The 21,450-nt window shown below is 33.3% G+C and overlaps 5 protein-coding genes across 8 annotated transcripts; 4 read left to right on the plus strand and 1 right to left on the minus strand.

Annotated features, from left to right (window-relative positions):
- Nucleotides 1–347: 347 nt before the first annotated feature.
- Nucleotides 348–3,114, plus strand: LOC126874209 (uncharacterized). The gene is made up of 3 exons (XM_050635972.1): nt 348–458; nt 709–1,256; nt 1,684–3,114. The coding sequence occupies exons 2-3, from the start codon at nt 1,088–1,090 to the stop codon at nt 2,205–2,207; spliced, it is 693 nt and encodes a 230-aa protein (XP_050491929.1). The 5' UTR covers nt 348–458; nt 709–1,087; the 3' UTR covers nt 2,208–3,114.
- A 607-nt stretch (nt 3,115–3,721) lies between these two features.
- On the plus strand, nt 3,722–5,396 carry LOC126874206 (40S ribosomal protein S2-like). Its single transcript, XM_050635965.1, has 3 exons — nt 3,722–3,873; nt 4,444–4,792; nt 4,878–5,396. The coding sequence occupies exons 1-3, from the start codon at nt 3,863–3,865 to the stop codon at nt 5,370–5,372; spliced, it is 855 nt and encodes a 284-aa protein (XP_050491922.1). The 5' UTR covers nt 3,722–3,862; the 3' UTR covers nt 5,373–5,396.
- Nucleotides 5,397–5,528: 132 nt separating this feature from the next.
- Nucleotides 5,529–9,144, plus strand: LOC126874187 (vacuolar protein sorting-associated protein 37A-like). 2 transcript variants are annotated; one of them, XM_050635931.1, is made up of 5 exons: nt 6,668–7,290; nt 7,668–7,857; nt 7,925–8,039; nt 8,121–8,645; nt 8,713–9,144. In XM_050635931.1, exons 1-5 carry the CDS (start codon nt 7,202–7,204, stop codon nt 9,057–9,059), a joined length of 1,266 nt encoding a protein of 421 aa, XP_050491888.1. In that variant the 5' UTR covers nt 6,668–7,201; the 3' UTR covers nt 9,060–9,144. The 2 variants fall into 2 exon arrangements, with proteins under 2 accessions (XP_050491887.1, XP_050491888.1); XM_050635930.1 differs by having other exon boundaries at nt 5,529–7,290; nt 7,925–8,645.
- Nucleotides 9,145–9,978: 834 nt separating this feature from the next.
- LOC126874175 (procollagen-lysine,2-oxoglutarate 5-dioxygenase) lies at nt 9,979–21,119 on the minus strand. Of its 2 annotated transcripts, none has more exons than XM_050635881.1 (9): nt 20,477–21,119; nt 17,526–17,760; nt 17,094–17,434; nt 16,579–17,032; nt 16,273–16,500; nt 12,358–12,679; nt 11,950–12,054; nt 11,475–11,621; nt 9,979–10,529 (listed from the first exon to the last, which is right to left on the minus strand). In XM_050635881.1, exons 1-9 carry the CDS (start codon nt 20,568–20,570, stop codon nt 10,245–10,247), a joined length of 2,211 nt encoding a protein of 736 aa, XP_050491838.1. In that variant the 5' UTR covers nt 20,571–21,119; the 3' UTR covers nt 9,979–10,244. The 2 variants fall into 2 exon arrangements, with proteins under 2 accessions (XP_050491838.1, XP_050491837.1); XM_050635880.1 differs by lacking the exon at nt 11,475–11,621 and adding an exon at nt 11,668–11,814 and having other exon boundaries at nt 20,477–21,118.
- Nucleotides 13,479–16,242, plus strand: LOC126874212 (immunoglobulin domain-containing protein oig-4-like). 2 transcript variants are annotated; one of them, XM_050635979.1, is made up of 5 exons: nt 13,479–14,142; nt 14,204–14,349; nt 15,419–15,605; nt 15,678–15,827; nt 15,907–16,242. In XM_050635979.1, the coding sequence occupies exons 1-5, from the start codon at nt 13,957–13,959 to the stop codon at nt 16,063–16,065; spliced, it is 828 nt and encodes a 275-aa protein (XP_050491936.1). In that variant the 5' UTR covers nt 13,479–13,956; the 3' UTR covers nt 16,066–16,242. The 2 variants fall into 2 exon arrangements, with proteins under 2 accessions (XP_050491936.1, XP_050491935.1); XM_050635978.1 differs by lacking the exons at nt 13,479–14,142; nt 14,204–14,349 and adding an exon at nt 14,589–15,329 and having other exon boundaries at nt 15,410–15,605.
- Nucleotides 21,120–21,450: the final 331 nt, after the last annotated feature.

The raw sequence follows: 21,450 nt of genomic DNA on the forward strand, positions 1-21,450 counted from the left end.
AATTTTCATCTCCTCAATCATAATATAACAAGCAAGAAGTCATAATGGAACACCGTATGCATTTCGCTCGTCAACCTAAATAACTAGACTTGGACTTAGACCGGGGCTACACGAGCGTTATGCGTACAATGCAAATGTATATGTGCATTTTATACGCAGCCACGCAATGCAGCTTCAACGCTCGCGTAGCCTCTGCTTGAAGATGACAGAAAAGAATGCGTATGACTGTGTGAGAAATGCGTGCGAGCGAGAGATGTTTCGAACGGCTACATAGTAGGCGGCTCCTTAACGGACGGCGATATACATATATTGTCGTATACATATTAGACACACACATCTAGGAACGTGCGCCACTGTCAACGTACGATGCATGGGTCGTCAATAGTGCTTGGAATATAATACGAAATGACGTGTATACAGTATAACAGATCCGAAGTCTGGGAACTTCTGGAGTGAAGGTAAAGCTCTTAGCGACCAGGAAATGTTTCTCAAGTCAGGCGCATCAATCGATTTCTTAGTCTTTGTCATGCAGCGCGATCTTGTGTCTGCAACGTGCAAGACAACCGTGTCTGCAACTGAATTTTACGTTACTATGTAAATCCACGTTTATTTGAGCATTTTCCCTATCACATGAAATACTGAATGTTTGCTTTAAATAAATTGTGAAAAGTTATGAAAAGTAATTTAGTTTATATTCTTTATCTTCAGTGATAAGGATGGCGTTGAATGTAAAAGTTTACCAAATCGATCCCAGCGCTGGCTAGCGGCCGGTTTGTAAAGCACACTTCTCGATATTAAAAGCCTCGTCCCCACCATTGGAGTTTGCAAACCTGTGCGAAGGTAGGTACATATGTATGTACTACCGTCACACAGTTACACAAGCAGACGTCACGCCACACGAATTGCGTCCGTCAATTCCTACGTACGTAAGACAACGTTGGCAACGTCGCGACGCAGTCAGCAATCGCTATGATACAGACGCAACGTGCGTCGAGCGATTAACACGGACGTTGCCGCATTCTTTGTGTTTCTATGAGACTGGTCACACGAACGGCGAGTTAATATATATTAACCGTTATAATAAATTATGGACATCGAGGTACTGATATCCGAAGTTGAGAAACATCCCGTTTTATGGGATATTTCCAATCTCGAATACAAAGACAAATTGAAAAGAAACGAAGCGTGGTTGCGTGTGGCGAGTATTGTAACCCCCAATTTTATGCAAAAGATGGAAACTGATAAGAAGATCATTGGTAAGTAAAAAAATAACGAGTAATATATTTAATACATTTTCGTTATTTATTTTATGAGTACACCATAAACACGACGCAATTATATTTCCCCATCTTGCCATGGTACTTGACCAACATCGTTTACAATATGCTATGCTTATAATGTCATTGGCGTCGAGGTAAATCCGCCCCTAAAAACGTATCTTCCTTTTTCTTGGCCTTGAGAACATATCTCAAGATCGATGTAAATGTAAATGCGATACTTCCGACATTTTTGTGCAATGTAGGTTGTACGTATAATATTACACGAGGTAGATCGACCTATTCGATATTGGTAATGCAAATCGAGGATGTTGTTTTCACTACTCAAATACCTAAAAACAATGCACAAAGAAATATTAATTTATTGACACTTAATTGGTTGGATTATCGTTAATCTTTTTTATAGTGCAGGAGGTAACTTCTAAATGGAGAAGCGTACGCGATAATTATATTCGTACTTTAAGAAAAAGAAACGGAAATAATAAGTCAGGCTCTGGTGCAAAAAAAAAGATACGATATGTTTATGAAGAACAATTAGGATTTTTGGAAAAATGTCGGCAGCCACAAGATACCAGTAGTAGCACAGAGGTAGAGAAGAATGACCCAATAAGTACAGATTCAGGGACCAACATTAGTAATGGATTTGAATCAATTTTTAATAATGAAGAAACGAATAATGAGTTCAGATACCCTCCACGAGAAAAAACAAAAAGAATTCATGCAGAAGAGGAGGCGGCTAATTTTTCGGAGTATAAGAAAAATACAAACGGCGACGACGACGACGACATGGCATTTTATAAATCAACATTACCGCTAATTAAGTCCTTTAATTTAGAGCAAAAAATGCAATACAGAATGCAAGTCATGCAATTAATTCAGAATATTAGAAGTTCATCTGTTCAACGCACACCATCAAAATATAATACGTAGCACATGAAATTGTCCGGTTAGATATTTTTATGGTGCTTCATTATGAAAATTTCCCTTTCTACCACAAATTTTCATGGTAGATATAACAGAAAATTCCATCAAAAATATATCATCATAACATTACTTATTATAAATATTATTTTATTATTATTAATGCTATATTAATATTCATTATTGTTATTATCTTGTATTCTATAAATTATTATCTTTTTATTTATCTTAAATGTAATGCTCTGTTACATTATTTTATATGTATTAATATAGACAATATTTTTTCTATTCACCTAGTTTGGTCTTCTAGTCGCCATATCATTCTAACCTTTTCTAAGGTTTCGTACCCTTACGCATTATGCTTTGTTTCTTCTTCCTAAGTAATTTGTCGAACGATGACCGCAACATACGAAAATCACTTGCAAGTTACAGAGCGTGTGAAATGTGCCTTTCAGTAGTCTTGAATTGTTTATATGATGCAGCCAGTACTTTCATGTCTTGACTTATATTTTCTTTTGAATTTTTAACGTAAACGAGCGTAAACGAAAATCGAGAATTCTACAGCGTTAATTTTGGTCACATGAATATCTTTCTCAGCGTATTGATGAGAGAAAATTACGGAGAACCAAAGCAACGCTCGTGTGAGTACAGTTCTAACGTCCGTCAAAATTGACGTCCGTTATAACGCTCGTGTTTCCCCAGCTTTATTTTACAAAATATCGAAGTAATTGTTAATAAAATTAGCTTTTCTAATTACCGCTTTATACCAAATTATCCTTTAAATCCTGTTAACCATAAGTTAACTATGTATATATGTATATATAGCGTGAGACCGACTGGTTGGTAAAACTAGATAAACCTATGTGAGAAGATAACTTGAAAATATAGAATAAAACTTTTTTATATAAAAAAAAAATTGAGTTTGAAAATTTGCCATAGTTAAACTTGGCTAAGTATCAACTAGGTACGAGTAAACAATCAACAAGAGATCATTAGACATGCAAAAATAAGTCAAACATGTAAAATAAAAATTTTTTCTATTCAAGACAGTCTTCAAGAAAATAAAATTTCCAAACTCGATTTTCTTGAAAAATATGATTCGTCAATTTCTGTAACAAGATGTCATGTGATTGTTCAAATCAATGCAACGTAAATGTATTACGGTTTTAAAAAATAAAAAAATTATACATGAGATATTAAAATAAAATAAAAGATATCAAGATTATATACTTGAAATTTAAATAAAATATGAAAATAGGTAAATCCTTCATGTGTCTTTAAGTATACGTTTACCAAAATGTTATTCCAAATGAAATCTCTTTTGAAAGAAATTTATTTTGCTATATATTAATCTAAATTTCAGATACATACAATAAATATTCAAATAGTTTCTTTGCATCAAAGTATACACTAGTATACACAAAGTATATACTATTTCGAACAATAAGAAAATAATGTTTTAAGAAATTAAAACGGGTTAAAGGGAAGTTAATTAAAAATTGAGTTACATGAATATATTAGTAGTTCGTATTTTATTTAAATGTATATTTAAATGCCGGATGTGACATGTAGTCGAGAGATATCGATATAATCGATATATATTCGAGTTAGTGAATTCGAGAAATGATGGTCTTCCTTCCGTAACTCTACATACTAAGAAGAAGATGGAAAAATCGTAAGTGTACTACAAATATCTTTCTCAACTTCATTATTAATCGATATTAATTGTCTCTAAAACGCATTTATGTTATACTTTTAGAAATATAAAAAATTCTATAACTAATAAATGTCTTAAAAATTAAATTTTGTATTAAAAATTTTAAGTATGTCTATTAGTCATCAGAAACATGTGTTTCGAGGTTAGCGTAGCAGTGACCTATAATAAATAACTAGCCCTATTCCAGGAAGGTTAAATTAATTACATATCAGATAATTATGCAATTTAGTGACTGATAAATAAAAATATTGTTTAAAAATCCAACTTAAATCTAACCTAACCTTTTTGGTAAATTTTAGACACTGCGTGGATTAAACCGAAAAAATACCAAATTTTTAAAATTTTTCTTTATCTCTTAAAAAAAGACTAATCAAATAGTAAAAATTGGAAAAAGTCGATAAACTGCATAATTATCGATAGTTACGCATCAGACTAGTGAAAGAGATTTTTATTACATATATCGTTTAATTATTCAGTTTTCTTTTTAATAGTCTATAAATTTCATTTTTTTTGGTTAATTTCAAACAGAATGGCGGACACAGCTCCAGCCGCGCGTGGAGGTTTTCGTGGAGGGTTTGGTTCTCGCGGAGGGGGTGATCGTGGAGGTCCGAGAGGCAGAGGTCGCGGGGGCAGAGGCCGAGGTCGTGGTCGTGGACGTGGTAAAGAGGATAGCAAGGAATGGATTCCGGTGACAAAACTGGGACGCCTTGTTAGAGATGGAAGGATTGAGTCTTTGGAACATATCTACCTCTTTTCCTTACCTATCAAGGAATATGAGATCATTGACAAGTTCCTTGGAGTCGAATTGAAAGACGAAGTACTGAAAATTATGCCAGTACAGAAACAAACCAGAGCTGGTCAGCGTACTCGTTTCAAGGTAATTTTATACAAACATAATTTTTAAATGATGATGTGTGATTATTAATGCACTGAAGATCTCATTAGTAATTCTCATTTTATAGGCTTTCGTAGCAATTGGGGACTACAAAGGCCACATTGGCCTAGGAGTAAAATGTTCCAAGGAAGTGGCCACTGCCATCCGTGGAGCTATCATTCTTGCCAAGCTGTCAGTTGTGCCAGTACGTCGTGGTTATTGGGGAAATAAAATCGGTGATCCTCACACTGTACCATGTAAAGTTACTGGTAAGTGTGGGTCAGTTCAGGTGCGCTTAATTCCAGCACCAAGAGGCACAGGTATTGTATCAGCACCTGTGCCCAAGAAATTGTTACAAATGGCTGGTATCGAGGATTGCTATACCTCAGCTAGAGGATCCACCTGTACTCTTGGCAACTTTGCGAAAGCTACTTATGCAGCTATTGCCAAAACCTACGCATACTTAACACCGGATCTCTGGCACGATCAGGCACTAAGAAAAGCTCCTTATCAAGAATTTGCTGACTACTTGTCGAAGAATCATAGAGTTGTAGGCGGACAGAGACCTGCCGAAGTTGCCTAAAGAAATAAACCTCCATGCAAAGTATCTAATCGTAATCATTTTGCCTTTCCTTCCCTATTTTTATTACATCTCATATTTCGTAAATAAACTGTGGATGTGAAAGTAAAATATATAATATTAGATAGATGAGACAGATCTATTTAACTTTCGTTTTTTTAACCATTTTCATAAAAACATGAATTTGCATAAACATTCCCAGTCATAGATGTTAAACTAGTTATAAAATACTACAATTCACTTGATTTTCACTTTTGTAAAAAATATCTACAACACAAATCCTGTAATCCTGTAATGTAACAAATAATTGTATGTCTATAGTTCTTTTCTTCGCTTAGATCCTTAAATATTGGTGGGTCTTCTTTTTTAATATTGACAATTACACGGTCTTTTTAACACATTTTATTTACAATTACACGATTTTTTTAGAACGATTTATCCACGTTTATTCGGTTTTTCACACATTTTACACACTAATAATTACAATTCGTAGATAACGTAACGAAAATTATGTATATTCTGTACGAATATTTCCAAATCTTTTCTTAAACAGAGTCACTTATGTTAATATTTGTATAGCGTTTAAAGCAAAATAACTTTTTTAAAATTGAGCTAAATATCTTGAGTTTTTTAGAGAAGTTAGGATATTTACTATATATTTGGTTTTATTATATACTATATATTACTAGTTTATTATATATATATAGATGGCGTGTAAAAAAAATTAAAAAAATTGCAATTGATTGAAATCGCGAAGAAAATGGTGTAAGTCTCTTCTTACGACTCTTTTATCTGAGCCTGTAATAAAAATGTAAACAATATGATTTGTAGATTTATATCAGTTATTTACATTCTGAAAATTTCATCGAGATCGATTAATACTGAAACAATTGATTGGCATTGAAGGATTTAAGAACCTTTAAATTTATTATAGCTATATAGACCATAGGCTGAAAGCTGTAAAAAACTGCGATTTTCACCAGTTTTGACCGATTTTTATGATATTTTCAGCATGTATAATATAATTGACGAAACGTATTGCCTAAATTTTCATTACAGGCTTAATAAAAAAAAGTTGTAAGAAGCGATCCTTACTATCTTCTTCGCAATTCCGACCAACTGCAATTTTCCCGAAATTTTCTTTATACATCATTTAATAAACTAACTATTTTAACTTTTCAAAAAAGCTTAAGTAGTTGATCCAATTTCAAAGAAGTTATTCTGTTTTAAAAGTTGTTCGGATATTAATGGAAGTAACTGTATGAATGTGTTTATTAAATAAATTATTTTTAATGAATGCAATTCTATATTTTAAATAGATTTTTGTGTAGTTTGTGTTATTTTAATACAAATTTTATATTTTATTACAAATCAATCCTTATGCAATTTTTTTATGTAGGATTTTTTTTATGGATACTATGCATCTATCATGTAAAAAGATACCCAGCTGTATATTGTATATCTTTTTCTGCTGTCTGATTAACGAAATACGCAAAAAATTCCACATTAGGATTGTAACAAAGGCGATTAACTTTAGCTAGGTAATAAAATAAATGGTCAGTGTGACGTTATTCGAACGACTGTCAATCATATCGATCGCTTGAATCGGCGTGTGTAAAAGTAATCGACTTCAAAACACAATAGATATGTATAACTGACGTTTTTTAAACGAAAGTATAGTGTAAAAAAAAACATTGCTAACGCTAGATAGATCTCGATTTCTCCCGTGAAGTTTGACCAGGGCCGAAACAGCTGTTCTGCTGTTGGATGGTTAATTTGACAGGGAAGTCGAAGGATAAAACGAATGTTTTATCTAGATTTAACCCTTTTAAATGATATCGCGAATATTCCGTGGCGAAAATGAGAATGTCGCAGTTAAGAGAAAACGGCAAATCGACACCTTGAAAATTTTTAACGACAAGTAAGAAGATTTTTCGATTGTAACCTCTCTTGTTTAACCTTATTCGCATTAATCTGTCTATATCATCTAACAATTCCATGTAACGTTATTTTTTATCCACGTAAAATCTGCATTTTATGGTTTATATACGACGAATAAAATAAAAAGCTTATTAAGTCTGCCATTAAATACTTGGTTAAGCCTTAATTCGCTCATTACGCGTCCGTCATACAAGGAGATACACGCCTAGTTTCTCGAGCTCAATTGTCCAATTTCTTATTTAATTAAAAAAAAATAAATATTTCATATATGTTCCTGTGTTGTCCATGGAATTATCTTTTATATTGTGTAACTGTCTGTCATGGTTGCTTAACTGTTATACATAATTTGTGTTACAGTGTAGTAGAGCTAAGAGAAGATGTGGAATATCAGGTACAATTCAATGCCGGGGAAAGGAGAATGGCTATTATGGTCTCTTTGTCACCGGAGTTTCCGTTGGAAAAACCAGTACTCAGGGTTTCTCCACCCATAAAACACCCTTGGTGTAATGAACACAATGAAATCACCAGTGCACCAGGACTACTTAATGTAAGATCTCTTATATTTCTAGCATATTTGACTAGAATCGTAAAGATCATTTGTTTTTACATATCAGTTTACAGTGCACAGTGATCTTGGTCGTGTCGTTCAAGCTATCATTAGAGAGTTTAGTAAAAATCCTCCACAGTTGTTAGAAGAAATCTCTTCTGGATCTATCAAGTCCCACAGAGGTACATACATTTTTATATTACATGTGATGAGAGCAAAGAATCAAAATTTCTGTTATTATTCTTTTATTATACGAATCACAGATTCACAAGGAAGAAATTCTCCGTCTTATTCCCTGCAACAGTATCCAGAAATTACACTGGCGTCATACAATTCTTATTATAACACTCAATATCCGCAGTATTCATCTGCCAATGCAAATACTTGTATCTATAATTACAATCATACAAATTCGGGTACGGTGTACGTGACGGAGGGCCATACAAAATTCGGTTCTCCGTCACAGCATTCAGCATATGTAGCGACTTCGCGAAGCAGTTCGCTTCACAATACAGATGCAACTAGGTACAATTCAAATCACCATGGAACATATTTGAATTCGCATTACGTAAACGCGAATTACCATCAGCAATCGTTGCCGAATCAAGCGCAAATTAAGCTGCGGCAGAGCATAGCGTTTCCAGAATTGAATAACTTAAGTAACGAGGAATTGAGATGGTTAAGCGAGGATGATGATAGAGTAGATGAATTCCTGGATAAACATTCCGACTTAAAAGACATTAACACGGCTATTGACGATGCAATAGATTGGGTCCAAAAAACTGCCGGTAAGATTATTTGCGGCAAAGCCATTTTCTTATTTTGGATATCTATATTTTTCTATCTATTCCTTAGAGGCCAATGTAGCCAAAGAACCCGAGCTTAGAGAATTGCAGTCTGATGTAGCCAATAAAGTACAGACTGTGACTGCACTAAAGGCTAGATATGATCAGCTTATACAACGATACAACAAGTTATCCGAAGCATTTACTCCGGATCACATAAAAGAGTGTTTAAGGAAAGCTGCAGATGAGAGTCACGAAGAAAGCGAACGAATCGCCGAGGACTTCCTTAATAGGAAAATTGATGTCGAACGTTTCCTCAGCACTTATATCGAGTGTAGGAAGCTGGGACAAGCGAGAAGAACTAAAGAGGAAAAATTAGCACACCAGCTGAACGAATTGAAACGAGCGGGTTATTAAAATTATGTATAATCTTATCTTTTTCTATGAATCGAACAAACTGTACATAATGCCTAGTTCAATTAAATAATACTGTGAATTTGAATAGTATTCGTGTTTATCAAATATATATGCGGTAAAAATACTCGCTGGCAGAGAACATTTTTATAACGTATTAATACGTTACTACGTTACAGAGTTATGTCATTGCTTGTTATACGTGGGCTGCGTTGAAATTAATTAGATTATCTGGTATTCCGTACGAAAAATAATCGAAACTGGAACACACGAGTGAATTGATTGAAATTACTTGCGAAAAGAAATTATCGAGTATATGTACGAAAACCAAAGGCGCTGATTTCAACCGGTAAAAGTTATCAAACATTTCAATTAATTTAAAATGTACTTATTTTTCCATACAAAAGGTGTCTTTTAAATCAATTTAATTATTTTGTTATTGCGCTGTGACATATTACACTTGCATCAATAGCATTCTGATACAAAAAAAGGAACTTTTTTTTACTGTGTAAATAAATGTGCGGGAATATAATTAAATCGATTTTTCAAAGTTTGCTATTCAGTAATGTTAATCTAATTACTTATCCTACGAATGTTCCTAATATTGTAATATACTGATAATTGTATAGATACGAGAAGTCTGAAATGAGAAAATGCTTTTTTTTTTTAAACAGTGTGGCGTGTGTAATTTTATTAGAATATTCATGACACTATTATCTAAAAACACAGCTTAAGGTAACAAAGAAGAGAAAAGTTTTCGTGTTGAAATTAAAATGTAAAGATAATTGTGTAGAAATCGTAAGTTGTAAATAACTTAAAAAAACGAGTTTTTAATAATAACAATAAAACAAAAGGGATGTAAAAAATTGAATCTGATTTACTGATGACCATTTCACGATATCATCAAAATGATAAATACAAATGCGGGTTAACATTTTATTTCCATACAAATACTTAATATTCACTAAATGTTTCAAATATTCTTCCTATATTATAAAAATAACACGGATACGAGAACCTTATTTTCTTGAAATACATACTTTGTTCGTATCGGCAGTTTCAAGTTTCCCACTAATGTTACTGTCTCATATATTTACATATATGGAAACATAGTTGAACATTCTTTATACAGTTATTTTGTTCCTTATCAGTCAGCATGTAATATGTGTATATAATTCGATACATCGATTAAGGATCGACAAATGAAATCATAATGTATCTTGTACCACTGGTAACTCGAAGTCCTTCGTGATAATGAGTCAATCTTCCAGGATGCATCAACATCCAACCTGGTTTTGTGTCCGTAACAGAGCAGTTATAGCGGATAAATCGACAACCTCCACCTTCATAATCCACCCCCGCCCTATTTAGAGCGATGTTGATGGTATAAGTTGAACTATCATGATGTGGCTTCAATGATGGTTGTTCATCTGGACGATATCTTACGACGAAATTCATGAGTGCACGAGGTGGCTGTAAATTTCAATTACGAACATATTCAATTAGTATTTTATTTGTACTAATTTTCCATTAATATTCAAAACAATGCAGAGTATTTTTCTATTCAATCTGTGATACTCTCAATTTATTTGAAATGTTTCACTACAATACAATATGCATACTTCACCTACAACAAGCTGTTTCGTTTAACTGGTGACGGTAAAATTTCTCACGAGGGATTGATTTTATCAAAAAAGTATTCTTACAAAAATTGTTTAGTATACGAGTATAGGAAGATATTATAGATTATACAAACAATTTTTTTCTAAGCGTAATAGTGGAAGAGATATTAATATTAAATTAACCTTCTTAAATGGAACCCTGTATTTTCCGCTCATAATATGATAGCGTTTGTTGAGACGAATACAAACAATATGTTACATAATATCATTTCATGTAGTAGAAGACCATAGATTAAATCCTAAAAATGAACCAGTGGAAATCAGTAGTTGAATTATACACAACTTCATGGTCTAACTCCATCAAATGATTACGCTATGAATTAGACAAAGATAGAGTTTCTTATCTCCCTTTGTGCCTCTTAGATTCATATCTTCAGTTTCTAACATTCAGCTTAAGAAGTGTCTTTTGTAAGTGAAGAAGTCCTCCTATGTACCACACAACATTGCAGGAATATTTTTTAACAACTTTAATCCCTTATGAGATCGTTTCCAGTTAAATAGAACATCTTTTATATATGTATAGCAATATAACTGCAACCTAGTAAAAAAGTGCAACGAATCCGAATACGAAGCCTATCACCATTCCCTATGATGTGATCAGTTTGCCAAATAATGTCTTGCAATTTAAAATTTGTGCAACGGTGCATTAATTTATATGTAGATCAGGGTGAGAAATATTGTGCAACCAACAGACTACTTATTCCCATATATGTATCCTGTTTTTGATAACTCTTACATTCGTATTATATCCTATAAAAACATGTTCTTGCAAAGGACTGACATATTCATAAAGAAAATTTAACCAAGATTCGTGGAGGCCGATTTGTTTCATGTGAATATCTCGTGTTGGTACGGCTTCGTATCCACCTTCGATACGTGGGTCCTAAAAATGATTAACACATTTTATAGTTAAAAGACAAATATCTTACATCGTGATAATATCCGGCGAACACGAGTTCCTGAAGAGGTCTAACATACTCCTTTAAAAAGTATAGCCACTGTGGCTCATATTTTACTTGATTCATATGTATATCACGGGTTGGTACATTTTCATAACCACCCGTTAATCTCGGATCCTGTTGGAAAAATTATATTGTTATTGTCTAGTGATAAGGTAAATGTTTATCCTGTGACTGTTTTATCTGAAAAATGTAACTATCGTGTTATTAGTGTAACTGTTACTGTAACTATTTAAAGATAAATAGTCATACATGATTCGATCCGTCCGACCACTTTCCAAATGTTTCCATGATATCTATCAACTCTTTCGTAAACCTCTCGTTTACTATAGGGAACCTATAAACATCTGGGCAAACCTAAAATGAAAATTTAATCGACCTGAATAATACTGAGAATTCATATATCTGATAAATGTTAAATATATATAATGAGCGGGAAAAAGAGTATAAGACAATATCGGTCAATTGGATAAGTACACTATACTACATATATATACGCAGTACATATACCAATAGTATATCCAAAATCTAACACCTGATCTTACATTGCACTTTAAATATTACAAGTGCCTCTCGACAAAGTTAATAATTCTAGCGTATTATCTGGCGTATCCACGTCTCTTTTATCCGACCACTAGAAATGTATAAATGTGTTTTTACCTGCACCGGAGTTTTATTCGGATTAAAGTTCTCCGAATAATTTTCATGTATGTATGTCTTTTCCCAATCTAATTTGTTGTTGAGAATTTGATAGAAATCCGGATGTGTTACCGTAACGTCATAATTATCTGGATCAACGAGATGCCCAAAGTCAACTCTATTACTGACATACATGAAGATGTTTCGTTCTCTGTTAGCATAAGCGAAAGCCATCTCCGTGTCCAGATCGCCTTCCGAATAGGATGGACGAGTCTCTTTGTTACTTATTAGAGTTGCATTAATTAAGTAGCAATTGCTGATAAACGGCACGTTCCATAGTCCTCTGTAATAATATTATACGCTATATATTTATGTATGTATATATATATATGTATACATGGTGGTCCCTAAGTCACTTCCGCATTTAAAAGTTGTATGACTCTCTTTTTTATTGTATTACATAAATATTTTTAAATTTTTGTTCCAAATTCACAAAGCAGCAACAAGTAAAAATCCTAAAAAAAAAAAAAAAGAAAAAGGATTACTCTTTGATATGGCACAATGTCTGATATGATCACCAAACTGTAATCTTCACAGGGTGCAATTCACGTTAATGATCAACTTTCAGGTTTTTAGTACTTCAAATTCTGGTGTTCTGTTTATTAACATACCGATTATCGTGGAAATAGGCCACATCTGCCATTAGAGTAGTGTTAGAAAAATGTATTAACTAAAAAAAAAATTCAATTGTTTTTACTCGAATTATTTACATTTAAATTGCACACTTTAAAAATGTGCAACAAAAATTTAAAAGTACAATACCAAGAAGAATCTTATACAGCTTTTAAATGGGAAAGTAACGTACGTTACCTATCTGTAACTAGCTGTGGCTAGCCTGTATGATATTATATTAAATATTAAGTTTTTCTACTGATATGAAATACAGCACAGTAATTACTGTGGTGAAAAATAATGATTCGATTCAGCTTAATTCATATGAACGATCGATTTAATACATAATAGCACGTGGGTATCCAATCGGTCTGCTGTTCTCAGGACCTCAAGGCCAGTGAAGAAGCAGACGCGAAACCATAGAAGGGACCAGCATACTTGTTTGTTAGTCCCGCGAGACAATATTTCGTAAGGCAATCAGTCTGATGTCGTGATTGGCTGATGAACACACTGGCAATGGGTTATGCATAATTATCCAATTGAGATTCATAACTCTGTCACCAATGACGCGACATGCCCATCGTGCATAGTCCATTCATATTTTAGGCTGTAGGCCGAAGCCCAAAGATTCGGCTTGACCACTTGTCAAAAGTAGCGGTTCCGTGTAGCCGGTAAGCACCTGAAGATTGTGTCACTTTTATCACCAACAATTGCTTTCCGGTGAAGTTCGATTGGTATACAAGCGACTATCTTTAACATACATAAGTATAAACACGTTTAATGTTTTGCAAAAGTTACTCAAAAACATTTCAAGTGTTCTAATTCCAAGTTAGAATAATCAAAATCAATTGAAAGCTAAGATACATCCAAGTGTAACAGCTCTATGTAAAGTGCATAGAAATATTGACACTTTGAAAAAAGATTGAGAACTATATAATCGTAGAACAAATGAAGATATATCAACTTTTCTGCCTGTTCTTTTTTGCTGGCTTATTGGTAAACACAGACGCGGCAAAAGGTGGAGGAGGTAGAGGAGGCGGCAGACGCAGTGGCGGAAGAGTTTACAAGTCTCGGATGCCTATTCTGATTCCTCACAGAAATCCTGCTAGTGCTAATTACTACGAGAACAAAGATGTGAGTTCAAAGATATTAATCGATATCAGATCATCGATCGCTTAACTTTTAAAATTCGTAGGGAGCGAGAATAGTGAAAGCATCACACTTTGAATTGGATTACATGTTGGGTAGGAAGATCACGTTTTTCTGCATGGCCACTGGATTTCCAAGGCCTGAGATCACCTGGTTGAAAGATGGAATCGAATTGTATCATCATAAATTCTTTCAGGTATTCTCATTATTCAGAAAAAGGGATTCCTATAACAGAAATTTGAGGAAAGTTGTAAAATCGTGCGTATTGCAGGTGCATGAATGGCCTGTTGGTAATGATACGTTAAAATCAAAGATGGAAATTGACCCAGCCACCCAAAAAGATGCAGGATATTACGAATGTCAAGCGGATAATCAATATGCGGTTGATCGTCGTGGCTTTAGGACGGATTATGTCATGATCTCCTATTAAAATCAGTACTTTTGTCGTAGTTACAATACTTAAGTTTAAAAGTCAATCTCTTCAACTTACCGTAATAGCAGAAAAGCTAATTTTAAATAACAAGTTTAATTTTTTAAAGCCTATACACTTTCACCTTTCTTCGAAACATATCTAATAATGTCGAATTTAACACTTTTATAACAGCAAAAGCGTTATATTTACAAAAATATAATAAAAAGAAAGATGTACGACACGTTTCGTTATTTGTTTTAATGCACGAATATCATAGATTGTTAAGAATCTCAAAGCATGAAGGCGCACTTGGAAATTTAAAGTTCCCCTATCTTTTATTCATTAAATCACAATTGACTCTTACAAGGGTGGTACATCTATAGAGTAAACCATAAAATAAAACATAAGATAGCATATCACAAATTTGTCTGACGAATTGCCATTTTGTTCGCGAATTAAATGAAAAAGTTCCTGAAACAACGTTCAGGCTTGTCATATTCAATCTTGTTTTATTAGAACCAATTCGATTATCAGTACTAGGTAGAACGAACAATCAAGTTAGAGCATTTGGAATTTGGTGATGACCGAGTTGCAATAGGTGTCGAATGAATAACTACCACATGTACGTATAATACATGCAGTTCAGCAGTATCTGTCTATACATCTGTAATAGATAGGAGAGAAGACTAGGGGAGTAATGAGTAGGTAACTGTTAGTTACATCGGAGTTCCGTGTGATCGTCATACGTTGTCTGTACTCGGTGAGTATCTGCGACATATTAACACAGACTCCTCTGTTTTCTCTAACTTTTAACCATCTACTTGATCTATCCATTTCTAGTTGCTTTGCTCAAATCATCATGCCACGCTCTATGGTGATGTTATTTCTGTTAATCGTACTACTATTAAACAGCCAGGAAATTCTTGGACGAAGAGGACGAGGCAGAGGAAAAACCAGATCGCGAGTCCAAATAGGACTGCCTATCACTGGAAAGTATCGTGATCCAGAAAGTGATCAATATTATAATAATCATGATGTACGTAGACTACTAAACCAAGTTAGAAGTCGCTTCTAATTTGTTAATTGTTTTCTAAAAATGTTTATCTAGGGAGCAAAAATAGTATTGGCATCGCACTTTGATTTAGAGTACGTTTTAGGACATAAAATCGCTTTCCTTTGCGTGGCACGTGGAAACCCACGGCCACACATCACATGGTTCAAGGATGGTGCTGAGATCTATACACATCTTTATCTACATGTTAGTATAGATAATCTTAATTGCGATAGTTAAGTCTTAATAAACGATGATCATAATGATGAAAATTTTGTATGTAAAGGTACACGAATGGCAAGTTGGTCCAGATAAAGTGAAATCGAAACTGGAAATAGATCCTGCGACGCAAATGGATGCTGGAGTCTACGAATGTACAGCGGATAATATGTACAGTATCGATCGAAGATCCTTCAAGACTGACTTTTCCATCGCTTTCGATTAAGTTTCCTTTTTCACAATACTTTAGTACGAATATAGATGAAATCGAAAGTTATTGCCTTTAAGATGTCGGTTAAAATAATTAGTGATAAAAAGAACATGAAATGATTCTCACGAAATGTATAATGTTTGCACACGTATGCATAGTTAGACAATAAATAAAGTACGTTGCATTAAAATAGCAAGTTTGTAAAATATTTTTAACACATACCTGCGTTCATTCTTGACGATCTCTATGTAATCAAAACTTCGAGCATAGAATCCATCGTCCATTATAGCTCCCCAGAAATTGCTCCACATTTTATATGGTCTGACTAGTAATGGTGCGATGATATCTCGCTGCTGTTCTATCAAAAGTTTCAAAGTATGTTCGTTATCCAGATGGGAAACGGAATCAATTGAGAAATATCCAGAACATTCCTTTAACAAGCAGTAATCCCTAAAGAACGATATTTATCTTAACATTTACAGAAATTTCATTGAAAGTAATAAGGTTAAATATATCTTTGATACATACATGGCTAAGTTTCTCGCATCAACTTCACTCATAGCATCATTCACAGAAATTTGCTTACTACTGTTATATTCCTTTTCAACCTTCTTCATAAAATTATCAAGTACATCTTGGTGATACTCTACGTTGTTATGTATAAGCAAATGTAGCTTGGATTTTGGATATGCTTGCTGATATATCGCCGATAGAAATTCGGTCAAGAAAGGAGTCGGTCGTTCTATAAATATAGCGATTAATATAATCGGATATGATTCCGGCGTTGTTCTATCCAATTCTATCGTTTCTTCCCAGCACATTACGCATCCTTCCTCAGGACTCCATGCATGAGCCAAATAATTCCCCAAAGAATTCAGCGATAACTTGCTGTAACCATTTCCATGAAGAATCAATGGTTCTGTGCTATAAACAGTATTCAAAAGCGAAGCCTTGCCACCCTCAAATTTTAACTCCACATCAGCTATAAAAAAAATAATCTTATTCACTTTATTCGTTCAATTCTATTTTACTTATTCACTTACCTACAGCACCATATAGATTCTGAAATATCTCAGACTTATGATCCAGCTTAATTTTATGACGTTCCCTTAATTTCTCGTCGAGATACGCCAACGTATAAAATAATTGATCGTCATCCTTGTTTTTTATCGGGGCATGTGTTAAAATCGCGTAAACGTCCGAAGCATAGCCCACGAAGCCTCCAGAATTTAGAAAGCGTTTCCCCAGTGCTGCGGATGGATACTTGGACGCTAGCGATTTATCTGGCCAACAAGAGCCTTCTGCAGAAAACAAAACTCTGGCGTCCATACTCTTAAACTTATTAATGATCTCAGTCAAGTCGCTTAAGTATATCACGTCGTAACTAAAATATAAAGGTAGTTATTAAAATTAAACGTTAGAATTAAAATTACAAATGAAACAAGTTAGAGAAGGAAATGAAATATGCAAAAGACCTGTCCGTAAATATAACAATTTTCTGGTCATCGTCCCCATAGTTTTCTAGAGCCTTCTTTAAAAGATTTACTTTGTATCCTCCTCCTGCGCTGGTTTTTATGTTATCACCGCCTAACCAAGGTTCTCCCAAACCAAGTACTCTCAAATTATCGCGAAATCCATAGACATTGACCGATCTGAGATATCTTTTGTAGCCATCGGTTTCGTTCGAAGCAATGGTGAACACCAATACATCTGTACACAATTTAAACGGTATTTAGATTCTCATACTCTAAGAAAAATGGAAAAAAAATTTGATGTAATATATTTGTATATATGCCACATTTCAGTGAGTAAAAGAAAAATAATATTTTCCTGTTGGCCGTCTCATTTGAATTTCGAACGCGACACTTCAGCCCTGAATACATACGGCCAAATGGCCCTTTACAAAAACGCTGCGCAGAGATTTATGCATATATGAATGTAACATGTACAAAATATTGAAAACTGTATATAGAAAGTTTATCCATATGACGCTTCGTTTTTGAGAAAGTCAGTCGACTTTGGCTAACTGCGATCTACAGTGGAGTCGTGAAATCGAAAATATAGAATAAAATTTGTTCACAAGACGCTTCGTTTCCGAGAAAAATAAATTTGAAAATTCATTATATAGGTGTACCAGGGCTAATTGTAACCCGATTCTGAACTAAACACGTTCAAACTCTATTTTTTTGAAAATGAAGCCTTGAAACGGAAAAATTTAAATGTTAAATTGTCATATACATAGTTTTGCAATATTTTATTTAATAGCTAGTTCAATAATATTGGTAACGAGTAAAATTTGATTTCGCCTTTGCTCCTTTTTAAAGCATATGTGGCTGCCCATATTGGAAGGGTTTATCTATTTTGAGCAACTAGGCATCAACATATGCACCGAACGAGCAAAAGCTAGGCAAACGCGATTCACATAAGCGCTACATTTTCCACATGACATCATGATTCGAATTACTGTACGTGTTAACAGTCACGTCAGCTCTCAGCGAAATTGGATTCGCATAATACATATTGAACGGAATTTCAATTGTCAAAAAGCCGTGTTATTTTGAAATCCAACCCTTTTATTTATATTTGGGCACAATTGCAAATTAAGAAGCCAAAATTTATTTTATTCCTATAAGAATAATAACTAGTTGAATTAAAAAATGCGATGTTTTTATCATACTACATAGACATCATGTAGCCACATATTTAGAAGATTTTTATACAAAATTTCGACTTCTGTAAAGATATTGCCTAATCTTATCGTTCTCCTCATAAACACATCTAAGGAATTAATTAAGAAAATTCGTGGAGAAGCTGCCATAATAATGATAAAAGGCTTCAGAAAATTGGAAACAGAGACATCTTCAGAGAATATGCTTATGTAAACGGAAATGGAAAGATAACCAGGTCGCGCGAACGCTATTTAATTGTTCATCAAGGCATTGTCAATCAGGAACTTTCTTTGTGTATTAAATGCGTCGTAATAACTGTAAAATACATTTATTTCCTTGTAACTATAAAACGTATTTAAGCATACCCTTGTTTTTCAATGAAACATTTCTTTATCGTTATTATTTTATATTTAATTCTCATAATATCAAATTTTCGTAGTCATATAAAAATACTAAATGATGCAAAATTTAATATATTTAAGTCTAATTAACTAGTAAGTAAATGTTATAATAAATACAAATACTTTCTGTAGCCATTACAGTATACCACTGTAGCCACACAGCCATATGAATGTATACAGTATTAATCAAGTTTATACATAATAAAATAAATATTTCGAGAGAGTTTATTCTTTGCTACGCCTTTAAAGGAGATATCAAATCGTTCCGTTGAGATTCAAGAATATATACATACATACATAATGGTGCACGTGTTTGCCTTCGAATATAATCTCTCTGTTACTGTTCCAATTATTCTTGTAACTATACCGTGCATTAATTAAATGTATAAACGAACATGTGGTGACAATGTACAACGATTTATCTTTATAAATCATTGTTTTTACTATTTATAAGATTAGTTAATTTACTAATAAATTGATAGCACGTTTGGATTCTATAATCTTTAGTAATTCTTTAGTAATCTTTAATAATTCTTCCTACTTCTTCTTAATTCTTACACCATGTACATTAATTTCAATATGACAAATTAAGGACAATGAAATAGTTTCCTCTTCCATAGTAAAATTATGTCAAGGATAAAGATGTTATAATCTCGCATAAATTGAAAAAAGTCAAGATGCTTTTTCCTCGCTTGTTGATAAGTGAGATAAAATAATTCCTACGCTTCATCAACATAAGTTAAATAAAAATGTAAGTTTTAAACGATCGATTAAACGCCACAATAGTCGTAAAATCTTATCGCCTTTAGGGTCAACGTAACAAAAACTTTCCCTGGCCAGTAACCACGAAAAGGGAACCAATAAACAAAATTACAAGATTTCATTTGCGTATAGCAATTACGCCGGAATGATGAGCATGATTTCTTATAAATTCACATTTGTTTTAGTAGAAAAAAATATAGTAAATTGGAGTATGATTATTTTAATAAAACTTATATTATTAAAAAGTATATATACATATATTTCCGCTCTGTTGGATGTTACCATTTTCAATTTCATTTAATTTAGATGATTTTTTCAATAACTGTTTTGTGTAGATGTATGAACTTGGTATGGTATATAATTCGTAAAATACGTAAAATTTAAACAATAACAAATAGCAAAACAATATCCCGGCCTATATTTTCCTCCGAACTACATAAATGATCATACAATAAAATAGACGTTAACAACCAAGAATGATAAGAAGCACATTCACAGTTGACCGAATTTATCTTCTCTTCATGCAGATTAATTTAGATGAGTTTTTCAGGAACATTGACGAAAGAGTTAAAAGAGCTAGGATGTAACTATTACCGTCTTTGTCTGTTGATGGTAGAGTCTCGCTAAACACGTGGTAGGTCAGAAAGAGGCTCCAAAAAAGACAACATCCAATTTTCTTCTCACGCATTTTCAACTAAAAAGAACCGCAAACGCGCCGAAGAATGTATGAAATGCACTGTTCTGACTTCTGACTAAGAGTACTAAGACTAGTCTCGAAGGACGGAAAGCAAGTTCGTTGCTACTCCCACACTTTTTGAACAAAAGTTACTACCTTCGACGACTACGTTCGGCACTTGACTCTGATTTATGATTTTAAAGGAACGAAATGAGATTCTCGTGGACATTTTTGATTATATGATGTACAAATAATGATTTCAATATTCTAAGTCATTCATCTGTATCTTAAGTGTTAATCGATTTAATAACATTGGGAATAAGGAATAATTCGTTTCACACAACACGGATGGCGATACGCGTTGTTTCACTCTGATGTTGATTTATGTAGATTTAGAATACAAACAAGATTTTAACATATTAGTTAAAAATTAAATAATGTTTAGCTAAAAATTACGAAACACTAAACACCAAGTATATATTATATCAGAGATTCTTTGATTATACACTACAAAGTTATCGACTGCATAAATGGTCATGTGCATTGTCGATAATATTTTGAAGATGTCACTCTTTAACATGTGCCAACCTAATAAAATTTCAGATGAAGTTGGTAATCCTTTCTGAATTACATATTTGAATACATACCTACGTATTATCTGTTATTATAGCACAAATGATTTCATTGTTAACTGTTTGAAGTAATGAAACATCAAATAGATACAGGGTGATTCGTAATTCATGGTACAGTGGAGTAAGGGAGATTCTATGATACAAAATAATTAGTCAAATTCACGTATACTTCATAAATTTTCAAACACGATTTTCTTAAAAACGAATCTTCCAACGCAATTTTGTTATTCTTAATTTTCATATTATTTTGAGCCATAGAA

This window comes from Bombus huntii, chromosome 16, assembly GCF_024542735.1.
Source record: "Bombus huntii isolate Logan2020A chromosome 16, iyBomHunt1.1, whole genome shotgun sequence".
Lineage (NCBI taxonomy): Eukaryota > Metazoa > Arthropoda > Insecta > Hymenoptera > Apidae > Bombus > Bombus huntii.

Coding starts and splice junctions, on each gene's coding strand:
- LOC126874206 (XM_050635965.1), top strand. Junction 4,793..4,877: donor GTCAGCGTACTCGTTTCAAG/GTAATTTTATAC, acceptor CTCATTTTATAG/GCTTTCGTAGCAATTGGGGA.
- LOC126874209 (XM_050635972.1), top strand. CDS start 1,088: ATGGACATCGAGGTACTGATATCCGAAGTTGAGAAACATCCCGTTTTA. Junction 1,257..1,683: donor AACTGATAAGAAGATCATTG/GTAAGTAAAAAA, acceptor TCTTTTTTATAG/TGCAGGAGGTAACTTCTAAA.
- LOC126874187 (XM_050635930.1), top strand. CDS start 7,202: ATGATATCGCGAATATTCCGTGGCGAAAATGAGAATGTCGCAGTTAAG. Junction 7,291..7,667: donor TTGAAAATTTTTAACGACAA/GTAAGAAGATTT, acceptor TTTGTGTTACAG/TGTAGTAGAGCTAAGAGAAG. Junction 7,858..7,924: donor GTGCACCAGGACTACTTAAT/GTAAGATCTCTT, acceptor TTTACATATCAG/TTTACAGTGCACAGTGATCT.
- LOC126874175 (XM_050635881.1), bottom strand. CDS start 20,570: ATGCGTGAGAAGAAAATTGGATGTTGTCTTTTTTGGAGCCTCTTTCTG. Junction 17,033..17,093: donor GAATCTATATGGTGCTGTAG/GTAAGTGAATAA, acceptor TTTTTTTTATAG/CTGATGTGGAGTTAAAATTT. Junction 11,622..11,949: donor GGTCGGACGGATCGAATCAT/GTATGACTATTT, acceptor AATCATTTTTAG/GACCCACGTATCGAAGGTGG.
- LOC126874212 (XM_050635979.1), top strand. CDS start 13,957: ATGAAGATATATCAACTTTTCTGCCTGTTCTTTTTTGCTGGCTTATTG. Junction 15,606..15,677: donor AATATTATAATAATCATGAT/GTACGTAGACTA, acceptor ATGTTTATCTAG/GGAGCAAAAATAGTATTGGC. Junction 15,828..15,906: donor ATACACATCTTTATCTACAT/GTTAGTATAGAT, acceptor TTGTATGTAAAG/GTACACGAATGGCAAGTTGG.